Genomic DNA, 17,760 nt, shown 5'->3' on the forward strand with positions numbered 1-17,760 from the left:
AAGTGAAGTAGATAATAAACAAAAGTGAAATAAACAATAAAAATGAACAGTAGACATTACACTCACAAAAGTTCCAAAATAATAAAGACATTTGAAATGTCATATTATGTGCAAATAGTTATAGTACCAAAGGGAAAATAAATAAACATAAATATGGGTTGTATTTACAATGGTGATTGTTCTTCACTTGTTGCCCTTTTCTTGTGGCAACAGGTCACAAATCTTGCTGCTGTGATGGCACACTGTGGTATTTCACCCAGTAGATATGGGAGTTTATCAAAATTGGCTTTGTTTTCAAATTCTTTGTGGATTTCTGTAATCTGAGGGAAATATGTGTCTCTAATATGGTCATACATTTGGCAGGAGGTTAGGAGGTGCAGCTCAGTTTCTACCTCATTTTGTGGGCAGTGTGCACATAGCCTGTCTTCTCTTTAGAGACAGGTCTGCCTACAGGTGCCTTTCTCAATAGCAAGGCTATGCTCACTGAGTCTATACATAGTCAAAGCTTTCCTTAAGTTTGGATCTGTCACAGTGGTCAGGTATTCTACCACTGAGTACTCTCTGTTTAGGACCAAATAGCATTCTAGTTAGCTCTGTTTTTTTGTTAATTCTTTCCAATGTGTCAAATAATTATCTTTTTTTTCTAATGATTTGGTTGGGTCTAATAGTGTTGCTGTCCTGGGGCTCTGTGGAGTCTGTTTGTGTTTGTGAACAGAGCCCCAGGACCAGCTTGCTTAGGGGACTTCTCCAGTTTTATCTCTGTAGGTGATAGCTTTGTTATGGAAGGTTTGGGAATCGCTTCCTTTTAGGTGGTTGTAGAATTGAATGGCTCTTTTCTGGATTTTGATAATTAGCGGGTGTTTGCCTAATTCTGCTCTGCATGCATTATTTTGTGTTTTACGTTGTACATGGAGGATATTTTTGCAGAATTCTGCATGTAGAGTCTCAATTTGGTGTTTGTCCTATTTTGTGAATTCTTGGTTGGTGAGCAGACCCCAGACCTCACAACCATTAAGGGCAATGGGTTCTATAAGTGATTCAAGTATTTTTAGCCAGATCCTAATTGGTATGTCAAATTTTATGTTCCTTTTGATGGCATAGAAGGCCCTTCTTGCCTTGTCCCTCAGCTCGTTTGTGGAAGTTACCTGTGGCGCTGATGTTTAGACCGAGGTATGTATACTATTTTGTGTGCTCTAGGGCAACGGTGTCTAGATGTAACTTGTATATGTGGCCCTGGTGCACAACCAAGCAAGAGGCAAGTACATTAGAGTGTCTAGTTTGAGAAACCGACGCCTCACAAGTCCTCAACTGGCAGCTTCATTAAAATAGTAACCGCAAAACACCAGTGTTTCCATCAATTTGTATAGCAGACCCTCATGCCAAATTGAGTCAAAAGCGTTTTTGAAATCAACAAAGCATGAGAAGACTTTGCCTTTGTTTTAGTATGTTTTTTAGTCAATTAGGGTGTGCAGGGTGAATACGTGGTCTGTCATACGGTAATTTGGTAAAAAAAAACAATTTGATATTTGCTCAGTACATTGTTTTCACTGAGGAAATGTATGAGTCTGCTGTTAATGATAGTGCAGAAGATTTTCCCAAGGCAAACCGGCAAAGCGTCAATACAGGACTAAGATCGCAAAGCATCAGTACAGGGCTAAGATCAAATCGTACTACACTGGCTCTGACACTCGTCGGGTGTGGCAGGGCTTGCAAACTATTACAGACTACAAAGGGAAGCACAGCCGAGAGCTGTCCAGTGACATGAGCATACGAGACGAGCTAAATAACTTCTATGCTCGCTTTGAGGCAAGTAACACTGAAACATGCATGAGAGCATCAGCTGTTCCGGACGACTGTGTAATCACGCTCTCCGCAGCCGATGTGAGTAAGACCTTTAAACAGGTCAACATTCACAAGGCCACAGGGCCAAACGGATTACCAGGATGTGTACTCCAAGCATGCGCTGACCAACTGGCAAGTGTCTTCACTGACATTTTCAACCTTTCCCAGTCTGAGTCTGTAATACTAACATTTGTTTCAAGCAGACCAACATAGTCCCTATGCCCAAAACCAGGTAACCTGCCTATATGACTACCGAACGTAGCACTCACATCTGTAGCCATGAAATGCTTTGAAAAGCTGGTTATGGCTCACATCAACACCATTATCCCAGAAACCCTAGACCCACTCCAATTTGCATACCGCCCCAACAAATCCACAGATGATGCAATCTGTATTGCACTCCACACTGCCCTTTCACACCTGGGCAAAAGGAACACCTATGTGAGAATGCTATTCATTGACTACAGCTCAGCGTTCAACACCATAGTGCCCTCAAAGCTTATCACTAAGCTAAGGACCCTGGAACTAAACACCTCCCTCTGCAACTAGATCCTGGACTTCCTGACGGGCTGCCCCCAGGTGGTAAGGGTAGGTAACAGCACAACCGCCACGCTGATCCTCAACACGGGGGCCCCTCAGTGGTGCGTGCTCAGCCCCCTCCTGTACTCCCTGTTCACTCATGACTGCACGGCCAGGCACAACTCCAACAGCATCATTAAGTTTGCTGATGACACAACAGTGGTTGGCCTGATCACCGACAACGATGAGACAGCCTATAGGGAGCCGGTCAGAGACCTGACCATGTGGTGCCAGGACAACAACCTCTCCCTCAACGTGATCAAGGCAAAGGAGATTGTGGACTACAGCAAAAGGAGGACCGAGCACGCCCCCATTCTCATCGACGGGGCTGTAGTGGAGCAGGTTGAGAGCTTCAAGTTCCTTGGCGTCCACATCACCAACAAACTAACATGGTCCAAGCACACCAAGACAGTCGTGAAGAGGGCACGACAAAACCTATGAGGATCTTCTAAGGATCTTCTAAGGAGAAGATCCTCAAAAGGTTTTACAGCTGCACCATCGAGAGCATCCTGACGGGTTGCATCACTGCCTGGTATGGCAACTACTCGGCCTCCGACCGCTAGGCACTACAGAGGGTACTGCATATGGCCCAGTACATCACCTGGGCCCAGCTTCCTGCCATCCAGGACCAGGCGGTGTCAGAGGAAGGCCTTAAAAATTGTCACAGACTCCAGCCTCCCTAGTCATAGACTGTTATCTCTGCTACCACACGGCAAGTGGTACCGGAGCGCCAAGTCTAGGTCCAAGAAACTTCCTAACAGCTTCTACCCCCAAGACTCCTGAACAGATAATCAAATGGCTACCCAGACTATTTGCATTGCCCCCATTCTACGCTGCTGCTACTCTCTGTTATTATCTATGCATAGTCACTTTAATAACTCTACATGCATGTACATATTACCTTAATTACCTCGACACCGGTGCCCCTGCACATTGACTCTGTACCGGTACCCCCTGTATATAGTCCCGCTATTGTTATTTTACTGCTGTTCTTTAATTATTTGTTATTTTTATCTCTTACTTTTTTCAGTTATTTTCTTATAACTGCATTGTTGGTTAAGGGCTTGTAAGTAAGCATTTCACTGTAAGGACTACACCTGTTGTATTCGGCGCATGTGACAAATACAATTTGATTTGATTTGAGGTTGCTGTTGAAGCATATCCCACGGTAGTTATTGGGGTTAAATTTGTCTCCACTTTTGTGGATTGGGGTGATCAGTCCTTGGTTCCAAATATTGGGGAAGAAGCCAGAGCTAAGGATGACATTAAGGAGTTTAAGTAAAGCCAATTGGAATTTGTGGTCTGTATATTTTATAATTTCATTGAGGATACCATCAACACCACATGCCTTTTTGGGTTGGAGGGTTTATATTTTGTCCTGTAGTTCATTCAATGTATTTAGAGAATGCAGTGGGTTCTGGTAGTCTTTAATAGTTGAAAAGAGAAGTGGTTTACCTATCTCCGTTTTGGATAACTCTTTGTGTTGTTTATTTAGTATTTTTTCAGAAGTGGTGAGAGTATGGATTCTTCAATTACATTGAGCTGATTTCTGACATGCTGTTCCTTCTTTTTCCGTAGTGTATTTCTGTGATGTTTTAGTGATTCACCATAGTGAAGGCGTAGGCTCAGGTTTTCTGGGTCTTTACGCTTTTGGTTGGATAGGTTTCTCAATTTCTTTCTTAGTTTTTTGCATTCTTCATCAAACCATTTGTCAGTGTTATTCATTTTTTTCTCTCTGCCTCTCCCTCTTGCTACCTCTACCTCTCTCTGCCCCTCTGTCTCTTTTTCTTTTTTTGTGATGCTAATCTCTGTCATGTTAAACCAGACACAACTCCCTCTGATGTTTTAACAGGAAGTGTTTAGCAGGGGGAGCGTTCAGGTTCACCTCTCCAGGTCTCTGTGTTCCCTAATTAGAGCTGCGTTCGAGACCCTGCAGAGACTGAGTTTGTTGTTGTACCAGACTGTGGTTCATTGAGTACCTTGTAATGTTAGTGTGGGCGTGACTAAGCCTATCACCTCTCTGACAAGACAGAAGGGCTCATCTGTTCCCTATCACCCCCGACCAGCATGCATACTCTGATTGGAGGGATGTGCCTGGGCATATTAACTATCTGGTCATAACTGTGTTTGTGCAGAGAAGTGATGCAAATGAGGCCTAAATTACTGTTAATTTGCATTTCCTTACTGTGGATGGGCACTGTATTATCTGTCTTATGGTTATGTTTTATCAAGTTAGAGCCGGTTTTAATGGCATTCATGTTTCATTTGAATGGAGTAGAATGACTGCAAGTTCTCCTCTGCGTTGCTGACTCTGTCATGTTTATAATGCCATAGTCGACTGTTAGATTTGTGCCTGATTGCGATGATACTAGATCTCATGCCTTTGATCACCTGGCCTTAGAGAGATAGCGTGACACACACACACCACACACACCAGTGGTGGACAGTGACATTTAAGATTAGGGAGGACAGTAATTTTTTTTACAGCATATTGAATGACTGTCATTCATATTTTATTCACTCAGCTCAATGTAACATCGATAGGTTTAGGCTACTACATAATACCTGAATTTGCCCTATACACATCATGAGGTTGCTACAACCTAGCCTATAAATGTTCATTTTCATAGCAACCACATACCACATACAGCATCATCACTTTGCTCGTTGTATAATTCCTTCTTGCATCAACGCACTCTCCTCCTCTCAACTTTTCCCTTCAGTACACAACACAACAGCTGTCTGTAACCATACACAACAATCTTTCCAAGCCATACTAGCCTACATCGTTGTCCATAGCCACGAGAAGCAGGGGTGCTGAGGGTGCTGCAGCACCCCCTGAAAAATCTGAATTTAAAACATCTGAATAAAAAAAGTTTATATTTTTTTCAATATAATTTTTCACAAAAGTAGCTTAATTAGGTAAATAAGTGAAAGGTTAACAACAAAAAACAATACAATGAAATATGCAGTACCACTCAAAGATTTGGACACACCTTCTCATTCCAGGGTTTTTCTTTATTTTTTACTATTTTCTACATTGTAGAATAATAGTGAAGTCATCAAAAGTATGAAATAACACATGGATTAATTTAGTAACCAAAAAAGTGTTAAACTGGTAACTTTTTTAATGTGTCATTATTTTTATTTTATGAAATTCTCTGAGTAGGATGGTTCTCCCCTTCCTCCTCTGATGAACCTCCACTGACTCTCACACACGCACACACGCACACACACACACATTAACTGCAGGTCCCTCCCCCACCCGGTGACACCAGCAGCATTCTGGGAACCGGTTGTACAATGACAGACTGTCAGACAGAGAGGGTAGAGCATTGAGGGTAAACAACACAAACACATCAACGCAGCAAAAACCACCAGATGAGACCAAACTAACTAACCTAACTTAATTTGATCTGCTTTTCTGGTCAAACTTGGGCTGTGAGGGATTTGTCATGGAGAGGCAGTGTACTACGGACAGGCATGGGAAAACCCAGCCACACTGGAGAGGAGCTTACTCAGGTACTGTCCAGATATTATTGTTGAGTGTTGTTTTCTTTTCAAAACCTCAAACACCCACACACACACATTGTCAAATATATCCAGAAATAGATGCTCTATGTTGTTAACCTGGTGAGGAAGAGTAGTTTTGTGTAGATGGGGTTTTAAATTGTGAGTCTTGAGACAGAATTACATGTGTGTACAGTATGCTGTTTGTGTAGGCCCCCACAGTACTTAATGGGGGTCCGTAGTGCATCAGCACAGCACACATTGTACAGTTCTGTAGTAGGGTTTAAGCCTGATGACAAGTGATCTGTTTATTATGTGTAGAATCAGCCGAACCTCTCGCTAGTGATTCTCATGAAACCAGTTTTAACCATGGCAGTGGCAAATTAAGTTAGAAAACCATGTTGCATCTGCAACAATAAACTATCATTCTGAAGACTAAGATGCTTAGTTTATGGCACAGTGTCTTACTTTAAAAATACATTTTACATTTTTGGCCAGAATTTATTTTTTTAATCCCCAAATTCTCATTACCAAAATGCGTCTGGATTAAATTCTTGGGTCATTTTATACAATTTCACTTAAGAAAAACCAAAGTTATTTGAATATAACCCCCAAATATGTTCCTGTTGTTTGTCCATAAAGCATAAAAAAATGCTATACTAGTTGAAGTTTACATTAAACTATAATATTTATTACATTAAAGCACAGTGTCTGTGGACATGTTTCTCATTACCGCATCATTTTTAGGTCCGTTTCAGTAATGAGAACTTTAATTTCAATATGATAATAAGCATCAGTTATGTAATTAAGCAGCGGTTGTCAAGAAATATGAGTGTAACATTTGTATTTATTTACTTAAAGCCACAATCTGGAGTTTGTGTTTCAGCAGAGAGCAACCCCGTTACTTAAAGGAGGTGTGTACATTTTGACATGTGTACCTGTTTTAGCACTTACCTACACTGTTGTTTGATATCCCATTTTTGGTCCATATCCCACATATTTAGATACTTTATATGAATATCATGTTATACCATTTGCCCATAGGATCCCATTCAATGTAGAAATACTTCTGAAATACCTTGGAACGACACATAGCCACATCCTAATACAGGAAGTAAAGGTCCTCCTTGGGGGGAAAAAATAATAATTTAAGTCTGTTTTTTTGATGTTTAAGTCCACTTTTGACTTTTGAAAATACATGCATGTAATTGCAGTACTTCTACTTCTACTAACATAAGGGGTATTTTAGTCAATTCCATTAAGATCAGTGATTTGAGTATTATGCAAGTCATTTGGGATTAACAAATGACACATTAAGATGAAGTAATGGGTTACTGGATCTCTAATAGAACTCAGCACCATTTTTCAATGGCAAACTATGCAACACTTATTACCGAAACATGCATTGTCATCTCTGAATACTGCTTGTCATTACCACAATGTACCAATATTTAGGAAATATTAGGAAAAACGTAACATTTACTTTATAATTTTGTCTTAATCTGATAGTGTGCCATTTGTTCTTTATCCAAATATTTGTACATAAAAATACACACAAATAATTATGACAAATAACAAGATTCAGAAAAGGATGTGTGAGATAAATTACAAACTGCATTTTAATAATTTAATTGTAAACATTTGTTTTCAGTGTTATGTTTACTTCAGGCCTTTTCATTAGGTGAGCAATGTTAAAAAATTATTAGAAATTGATTTGTTTATTACTTTTTTGGACTTTGAAAACTGTTACGGTAATGATAATTTTTGCTTTGCTTGTTGTGTAAATTGTGGTCAATTGCATAAAATCTGATCAATAAACATCACAATTATGAAATAGATAAATACAGATCCTAATCTTAGTGATCCAAGAGGAATTATTGTGGAAAATGTGTTTCTTTTTAGGCAAAAATGTTTGGTCAAGTGCCAGTTTTGTGAGAATCGCTGTGGTGTTATAGCACTGCCTGCGGAAAGAGGAAAGGAGCAGAGAGGAGAGGATGGAGAAATGTTCAGAGGTTGTCAATGACGCAGCAGCTCTGCTTTTTGCTGACTGCGTGTCTTTACTGTTACTAGGCTGTTTTTAAAGAGGCATTTGAAATGTTAACACTGCAGGGACATGATGAGTGTGTGGCACTAGAACTGAATGGAGTGTGTGTGGACACACACACACACACAACCAGGGTGGTGGAAGGTCCTCTATATCAAAATTTGTCGTATGTGCCGAATACAACGGGTGTAGACCTTACCGTGAAATGCTTACTTACAAGCCCTTAACCAACAATGCAGTTTTAAGAAAATGGAGCTAAGAAAATATTGACTAAATAAACGAAAGTAAAAATTACGAGGCTATATACAGGGGGTACAGAGTCAATGTGTCGTGGTACAGGTTAATCGAGGTAATTTGTACATGTAGGTAGGGGTAAAGTGACTATGCATAGATAATAAACAGCGAGTAGCAGCAGTGTAAAAACAAAGGTGGGGGACCTCTATATCAGACTGTGTCAGAGGAAGGCCCGTAAAAGACTCCAGCCACCCAAGCCATAGAATGTTCACTCTGCTACCGTCCAGTAAACGGTACCGGACCAACAGGCTCCGACACAGCTTCTACCCTCAAGTCATAAGACTGCTAAGTTGTTAATTAAATTGCTCTCTTCATATGCTGCACTCTGTTCTTTATTTTACTCTTAATTATTAACTATCCTGATGCCTAGTCACATTCCCCTGCCTTCATGTACATATCTACCTCAAATACCTTGTACCTCTGCACATTGATCTGGTACTGGTACTCTCTGTATTTAGCTCCACATTGATCTGGTACTGGTACTCTCTGTATTTAGCTCCACGTTGATCTGGTACTCTCTGTATTTAGCTCCACATTGATCTGGTACTGGTACTCTCTGTATTTAGCTCCACATTGATCTGGTACTGGTACTCTCTGTATTTAGCTCCACATTGATCTGGTTCTGGTACTCTCTGTATTTAGCTCCACATTGATCTGGTACTGGTACTCCCTGTATTTAGCTCCACATTGATCTGGTACTGGTACTCTCTGTATTTAGCTCCACATTGATCTGGTACTGGTACTCCCTGTATATAGCTCCACATTGATCTGGTACTGGTACTCCCTGTATTTAGCTCCACATTGATCTGGTACTCTCTGTATTTAGCTCCACATTGATCTGGTACTGGTACTCCCTGTATTTAGCTCCACATTGATCTGGTACTGGTACTCTCTGTATTAGCTCCACATTGATCTGGTACTGGTACTCCCTGTATTTAGCTCCACATTGATCTGGTACTGGTACTCCCTGTATTTAGCTCCACATTGATCTGGTACTCCCTGTATTTAACTCCACATTGATCTGGTACTCCCTGTATTTAGCTCCACATTGATCTGGTACTCTCTGTATTTAGCTCCACATTGATCTGGTACTGGTACTCCCTGTATTTAGCTCCACATTGATCTGGTACTGGTACTCTCTGTATTAGCTCCACATTGATCTGGTACTGGTACTCCCTGTATTTAGCTCCACATTGATCTGGTACTGGTACTCTCTGTATTTAGCTCCACATTGATCTGGTACTCTCTGTATTTAGCTCCACATTGATCTGGTACTGGTACTCTCTGTATTTAGCTCCACATTGATCTGGTACTGGTACTCTCTGTATTTAGCTCCACATTGATCTGGTCCTGGTACTCTCTGTATTTAGCTCCACATTGATCTGGTACTGGTACTCTCTGTATTTAGCTCCACATTGATCTGGTACTGGTACTCTCTGTATTTAGCTCCACATTGATCTGGTACTGGTACTCCCTGTATTTAGCTCCACATTGATCTGGTACTGGTACTCCCTGTATTTTAGCTCCACATTGATCTGGTACTCCCTGTATTTAGCTCCACCTTGATCTGGTACTCCCTGTATTTAACTCCACATTGATCTGGTACTCCCTGTATTTAGCTCCACATTGATCTGGTACTGGTACTCTCTGTATTTAGCTCCACATTGATCTGGTACTGGTACTCTCTGTATTTAGCTCCACATTGATCTGGTACTGGTACTCTCTGTATTTAGCTCCACATTGATCTGGTACTGGTACTCTCTGTATTTAGCTCCACATTGATCTGGTCCTGGTACTCCCTGTATTTAGCTCCACATTGATCTGGTACTGGTACTCTCTGTATTTAACTCGACATTGATCTGGTACTCCCTGTATTTAGCTCCACATTGATCTGGTCCTGGTACTCTCTGTATTTAGCTCCACATTGATCTGGTACTGGTACTCTCTGTATTTAGCTCCACATTGATCTGGTACTGGTACTCCCTGTATTTAGCTCCACATTGATCTGGTACTGGTACTCTCTGTATTTAGCTCCACATTGATCTGGTACTGGTACTCCCTGTATTTAGCTCCACATTGATCTGGTCCTGGTACTCCCTGTATTTAGCTCCACATTGATCTGGTACTGGTACTCTCTGTATTTAACTCGACATTGATCTGGTACTCCCTGTATTTAGCTCCACATTGATCTGGTCCTGGTACTCTCTGTATTTAGCTCCACATTGATCTGGTACTGGTACTCTCTGTATTTAGCTCCACATTGATCTGGTACTGGTACTCCCTGTATTTAGCTCCACATTGATCTGGTACTGGTACTCTCTGTATTTAGCTCCACATTGATCTGGTACTCCCTGTATTTAGCTCCACATTGATCTGGTACTGGTACTCCCTGTATTTAACTCCACATTGATCTGGTACTGGTACTCCCTGTATTTAGCTCCACATTGATCTGGTACTCCCTGTATTTAGCTCCACATTGATCTGGTACTCCCTGTATTTAGCTCCACATTGATCTGGTACTCCCTGTATTTAACTCCACATTGATCTGGTACTCCCTGTATTTAGCTCCACATTGATCTGGTACTCCCTGTATTTAGCTCCACATTGATCTGGTACTCCCTGTATTTAACTCCACATTGATCTGGTACTCCCTGTATTTAACTCCACATTGATCTGGTACTCTCTGTATTTAGCTCCACATTGATCTGGTCCTGGTACTCTCTGTATTTAGCTCCACATTGATCTGGTACTCCCTGTATTTAACTCCACATTGATCTGGTACTCTCTGTATTTAGCTCCACATTGATTTGGTCCTGGTACTCTCTGTATTTAGCTCCACATTGATCTGGTCCTGGTACTCTCTGTATTTAGCTCCACATTGATCTGGTACTCTCTGTATTTAGCTCCACATTGATCTGGTACTGGTACTCTCTGTATTTAGCTCCACATTGATCTGGTTCTGGTACTCTCTGTATTTAGCTCCACATTGATCTGGTACTGATACTCTCTGTATTTAGCTCCACATTGATCGGGTACTGGTACTCCCTGTATTTAGCTCCACATTGATCTGGTACTGGTACTCTCTGTATTTAGCTCCACATTGATCTGGTATTCTCTGTATTTAGCTCCACATTGATCTGGTCCTGGTACTCTCTGTATTTAGCTCCACATTGATCTGGTACTGGTACTCTCTGTATTTAGCTCCACATTGATCTGGTACTGGTACTCTCTGTATTTAGCTCCACATTGATCTGGTACTGGTACTCTCTGTATTTAGCTCCACATTGATCTGGTACTGGTACTCTCTGTATTTAGCTCCACATTGATCTGGTACTGGTACTCCCTGTATTTAGCTCCACATTGATCTGGTACTGGTACTCTCTGTATTTAGCTCCACATTGATCTGGTACTGGTACTCTCTGTATTTAGCTCCACATTGATCTGGTACTGGTACTCCCTGTATTTAGCTCCACATTGATCTGGTACTGGTACTCTCTGTATTTAGCTCCACATTGATCTGGTACTGGTACTCCCTGTATTTAGCTCCACATTGATCTGGTACTGGTACTCTCTGTATTTAGCTCCACATTGATCTGGTACTCTCTGTATTTAGCTCCACATTGATCTGGTACTGGTACTCTCTGTATTTAGCTCCACATTGATCTGGTACTGGTACTCTCTGTATTTAGCTCCACATTGATCTGGTACTGATACTCTCTGTATTTAGCTCCACATTGATCTGGTACTGGTACTCTCTGTATTTAGCTCCACATTGATCTGGTACTGGTACTCTCTGTATTTAGCTCCACATTGATCTGGTACTGGTACTCTCTGTATATAACTCCACATTGATCTGGTACTGGTACTCTCTGTATTTAGCTCCACATTGATCTGGTACTGGTACTCTCTGTATATAACTCCACATTGATCTGGTACTGATACTCTCTGTATTTAGCTCCAGATTGATCTGGTACTGGTACTCTCTGTATTTAGCTCCACATTGATCTGGTACTGGTACTCTCTGTATTTAGCTCCACATTGATCTGGTACTCTCTGTATTTAGCTCCACATTGATCTGGTACTGGTACTCTCTGTATTTAGCTCCACATTGATCTGGTACTGGTACTCTCTGTATTTAGCTCCACATTGATCTGGTACTCCCTGTATTTAGCTCCACATTGATCGGGTACTGGTACTCTCTGTATTTAGCTCCGCATTGATCTGGTACTGGTACTCCCTGTATTTAGCTCCACATTGATCTGGTACTCTCTGTATTTAGCTCCACATTGGTCTGGTACTGGTACTCTCTGTATTTAGCTCCACGTTGATCTGGTACTCCCTGTATTTAGCTCCACATTGATCTGGTACTGATACTCTCTGTATTTAGCTCCACATTGATCTGGTACTGGTACTCTCTGTATTTAGCTCCACATTGATCTGGTACTGGTACTCTCTGTATTTAGCTCCACATTGATCTGGTACTCTCTGTATTTAGCTCCACATTGATCTGGTACTGGTACTCTCTGTATTTAGCTCCACATTGATCTGGTACTGGTACTCTCTGTATTTAGCTCCACATTGATCTGGTACTGGTACTCCCTGTATTTAGCTCCACATTGATCGGGTACTGGTACTCTCTGTATTTAGCTCCACATTGATCTGGTACTGGTACTCCCTGTATTTAGCTCCACATTGATCTGGTACTCTCTGTATTTAGCTCCACATTGATCTGGTACTGGTACTCTCTGTATTTAGCTCCACATTGATCTGGTACTCTCTGTATTTAGCTCCACATTGATCTGGTACTGGTACTCTCTGTATTTAGCTCCACGTTGATCTGGTACTCCCTGTATTTAGCTCCACATTGATCTGGTACTGGTACTCTCTGTATATAACTCCACGTTGATCTGGTACTCCCTGTATTTAGCTCCACATTGATCTGGTACTGGTACTCTCTGTATTTAGCTCCACATTGATCTGGTACTGGTACTCCCTATATTTAGCTCCACATTGATCTGGTACTCTCTGTATTTAGCTCCATTCTCGTGTATTTGATTTCTCTTGTGTTACTATTTTTATTATCATTTTTTTTAAACTCTGCATCGTTGGGAAGGCTCATAAGCAAGCATTTCATGGTAAGGTCTACACCCGTTATATTCGGCGCATGTGACAAATAACATTTGATTCGATTTGACACACACTGCAGTAGATGGGATAACACCACAGCTCTCAGGTGGTTGGCAGGTCATGTGCCCTGAAGGACATGATTGTGTGGGTATTTCTCCATACAAAACAAAACATAGTCCTGATTCAAACATCCACACTATGCTAGGCACAGTAACGGTGTCAGACACCTTCATCAGAGCTTTGTATAGTCTCTCATTTTTTCTTTCATAACATCTCTCATCACTCCTAATCTACAATGAATATCCTTGTCATCTCTGTGTCACCTCAGACGTCTGACTGAATGGCTGTCATTGACAGTGTTCGTCCCCGTGCCCTATAACTGACCTATGGCTCCCATCACTCCTCAGGCCTGTCCAATCACTGGGCTGCACTGGACTGAGTGCGCCCGATCACAGCTCTGTTGTCCTGTGTTAGAACGTGATGATGAACGTAGGCCTTGAAATACATCCACAGGTACACCTCCAATTGACTGAAATGATGTCAACCAGCCTATCAGAAGCTTCTAAAGCCGTGACATCATTTTCTGGAATTTTCCAAGCTGTTTAAAGGCACAGTCAACTTAGTGTATGTAAACTTCTGACTCTGGAATTGTGATACAGTGATTTATAAGTGAAATAATCTGTCTGTAAACAATTGTTGGAAAAATTACTTGTGTCATGCACAAAGTAGATGACTCTGGAATTGTGATACAGTGATTTATAAGTGAAATAATCTGTCTGTAAACAATTGTTGGAAAAATGACTTGTGTCATGCACAAAGTAGATGTCCTAACAGACTTGCCAAAACTATAGTTTGTCAACAAGAAATTTGTGGAGTGGTTGAAAACAAGTTTTAATGACTTCTGACTTCAACTGTATGTATGTACTGCTACTAGGAAACACGCTTTCTGCAATCTATACTAAAATGTGTGTGTTTGTGTGTGTGTGTGTGTGTGTGTGTGTGTGTGTGTGTGTGTGTGTGTGTGTGTGTGTGTGTGTGTGTGTGTGTGTGTGTGTGTGTGTGTGTGTGTGTGTGTGTGTGTGTGTGCTGGAAAGCCTGGCATGAGGAGTCCAGATGGTGGGTGTAGAAAGCCCTCTTTAATCCCTGCAGCAGGATATCATACCCTCACACACACACACACACCCACCTCCCTCCATGGCCCCACAGTAAGCATTTCCTCTATTCCCCTACATACTCAATACTCACTTTCTATGGCAGTTTCCTCTGTACTGTAACATCGAGAATGTCCGGTTGATGTTATTATTGGACTTCAGCATCCTGACTGTTACTGTCGTAACGGCAAACGTTAGAATGTGGGTGCTGTTTCTGGTTGAAATTTAAGAAAGATCGGAACATTTTGCATGTATGTGCACTTACTCTTGCATGTGTTTGTGTGTGTGTATACAGTGCCTTCAGAAAGTAATCAGACCCGAAGACTTTTTCCACATTTTGTTACGTTACTCCTTTTTCTAAAATGGATTAAATATTGTTTTCCCCTCATTAATCTACACACAGTACCCCATAATATACATTTTTGCTAATTTATTAAAAATAAAAACTGAAATATCACATTTACATAAGTATTCAGACCCTTTACTAAGTACTTTGTTGAAGCACCTTTGGCAGCGATTACAGCATCAAGTCTTCTTGGGTATGACGCTACAAACTTGGCACACCTGTATTTGGGGAGTTTCTCGTTTTCTTCTCTGCATATCCTCTCAAGCTCTGTCAGGTTGGATGGGGAGCGTCACTGCAAATCTATTTTCAGGTCTCTCCAGAGATGATAGATTGGTTTCAAGTCCGGGCTCTGGCTGGGCCACTCAAGGAACTTCAGAGACTTGTCCTGAAGCCACTCCTGCGTTGTCTTGGCTGTGTGCTTAGGGTCGTTGTCTTGTTGGAAAGTGAACCTTCACCCCAGTCTGAATTCTTGAGCGGGTTTTCATCAAGGATCTCGTTGTAATTTGCTCCGTTCATCTTTCCCTCGATCCTGACTAGTCTCCCAGTCCCTGCCGCTGAAAAACATCCCCACAGCATGATGCTGCCACCACCATGCTTCACCGTAAGGATGGTGCCAGGTTTCCTCCAGACGTGACGCTTGGCATTCAGACCAAAGAGTTCAATCTTGGTTTCATCAGACCAGAGAATTTTGTTTCTCATGGTCTGAGAGTTTTGACAAACTCCAAGCGGGATTTCATGTGCCTTTTACTGAGGAGTGGCTTCCGTCTGGCAACTCTAACATAAAGGCTTGATAAAGTGCTGCAGAGATGGTTATCCTTATGGAAGTTTCTCTCATCTCCACAGAGGAACTCTGGAGCTCTGTCAGAGTGACTATCGTGTTCTTGGTCTTCTCCCTGACCAAGACCCTTCTCCCCCGATTCCTCAGTTTGGCCGGGTGGCCAGCTCTATCAAGAGTCGTGGTGGTTCCAAACTTCTTCCATTTAAGAATGATAGAGGCCACTGTGTAATTGGGGACATTCAATGGTGCAGAAATGTTTTGGTACCCTTCCCCAGATATGTGCCTCGACACAATCCTATCTTTTGCTCTGACATGCACTGTCAACTGTGGGACCTTATATAGACAGGTGTGTGCCTTTCCAAATCATGTCCGATCAATTGAATTTAGCACAGGTGGACTCCAATCAAGTTGTAGAAACATCTCAAGGATGATCAATGGAAACAGGATGCACCTGAGCTCAATTTTGAGTCTCATAGCAAAGGGTCTGAATGCTTATGTAAATAAGCTATTTCAGTTTTTAATAAAAACCTGTTTTCGCTTTGCCATTATGGGGTTTTAATGGTGTAGATTGATGTGGATTTTTATTTATTTAATCCATTTTAGAATAAGGCTGTAACGTAACAAAATGTGGAAAAAGTCAAAGGGTCTGAATACTTTCCGAATGCACTGTATGTGTGTGGGCCTATCATAGTATTAATAGCATGGCTGTTTTGTCTTTAATGTTTTATGTGCATATGAAATGGCTCTGGTGAGTGTCTTAGCTCTCCCTAGTGAGGATGCCCTACATATCACATTCTAACTAATTAGAATTAAATCTCTGAGGGATGGAATATTATTTTATTTCCAAACATATAAAATAATAACTCTCCCCTCATGTGAACCAGAGGATCAGAATTGCTCCAAATATTCATATAGCTGCTGTACAGAATCCTGCAAAAGCTACACAAGAGATTCCAGAATTCGAATCAATTCAATTCAATTCAATTCAAGGGGCTTTATTGGCATGGGAAACATGTGTTAACATTGCCAAAGCAAGTGAGGTAGATAATACACAAAAGTGAAATAAACAATACAAATTAACAGTAAACATTACACATACAGAAGTTTCAAAACAAGAAAGACATTACAAATGTCATATTATATATATACAGTGTTGTAACAATGTACAAATGGTTAAAGCACACAAGTTAAAATAAATAAGCATAAATATGGGTTGTATTTACAATGGTGTTTGTTCTTCACTGGTTGCCCTTTTCTTGTGGCAACAGGTCACAAATCTTGCTGCTGTGATGGCACACTGTGGAATTTCACCCAGTAGATATGGGAGTTTATCAAAATTGGATTTGTTTTCAAATTCTTTGTGGATCTGTGTAATCTGAGGGAAATATGTCTCTCTAATATGGTCATACATTGGGCAGGAGGTTAGGAAGTGCAGCTCAGTTTCCACCTCATTTTGTGGGCAGTGAGCACATAGCCTGTCTTCTCTTGAGAGCCATGTCTGCCTACGGCGGCCTTTCTCAATAGCAAGGCTATGCTCACTGAGTCTGTACATAGTCAAAGCTTTCCTTAAGTTTGGGTCAGTCACAGTGGTCAGGTATTCTGCCACTGTGTACTCTCTGTTTAGGGCCAAATAGCATTCTAGTTTGCTCTGTTTTTTTGTTAATTCTTTCCAATGTGTCAAGTAATTATCTTTTTGTTTTCTCATGATTTGGTTGGGTCTAATTGTGCTGTTGTCCTGTGGCTCTGTGGGGTGTGTTTGTGTTTGTGAACAGAGCCCTAGGACCAGCTTGCTTAGGGGACTCTTCTCCAGGTTCATCTCTCTGTAGGTGATGGCTTTGTTATGGAAGGTTTGGGAATCGCTTCCTTTTAGGTGGTTGTAGAATTTAACGGCTCTTTTCTGGATTTTGATAATTAGTGGGTATCGGCCTAATTCTGCTCTGCATGCATTATTTGGTGTTCTACGTTGTACACGGAGGATATTTTTGCAGAATTCTGCATGCAGAGTCTCAATTTGGTGTTTGTCCCATTTTGTGAAATCTTGGTTGGTGAGCGGACCCCAGACCTCACAACCATAAAGGGCAATGGGCTC

The 17,760-nt window shown here is 41.3% G+C and overlaps 1 protein-coding gene across 1 annotated transcript in view; it reads left to right on the forward strand.

Moving 5' to 3' along the window:
- Positions 1-5,738: 5,738 nt before the first annotated feature.
- The window catches only part of fgd4a (FYVE, RhoGEF and PH domain containing 4a), a 60,806-nt gene continuing 48,784 nt past the window's right edge, over positions 5,739-17,760 (forward strand). Inside the window, exon 1 of the mRNA XM_039001486.1 lies at positions 5,739-5,943. Within this exon, the coding sequence (XP_038857414.1) occupies positions 5,877-5,943 (67 nt within the window). The 5' untranslated portion in view covers positions 5,739-5,876. The remainder of the gene's footprint in view (positions 5,944-17,760) is intronic.

Source organism: Salvelinus namaycush, chromosome 9 (assembly GCF_016432855.1).
Source record: "Salvelinus namaycush isolate Seneca chromosome 9, SaNama_1.0, whole genome shotgun sequence".
NCBI classification, from domain to species: Eukaryota; Metazoa; Chordata; class Actinopteri; order Salmoniformes; family Salmonidae; genus Salvelinus; species Salvelinus namaycush.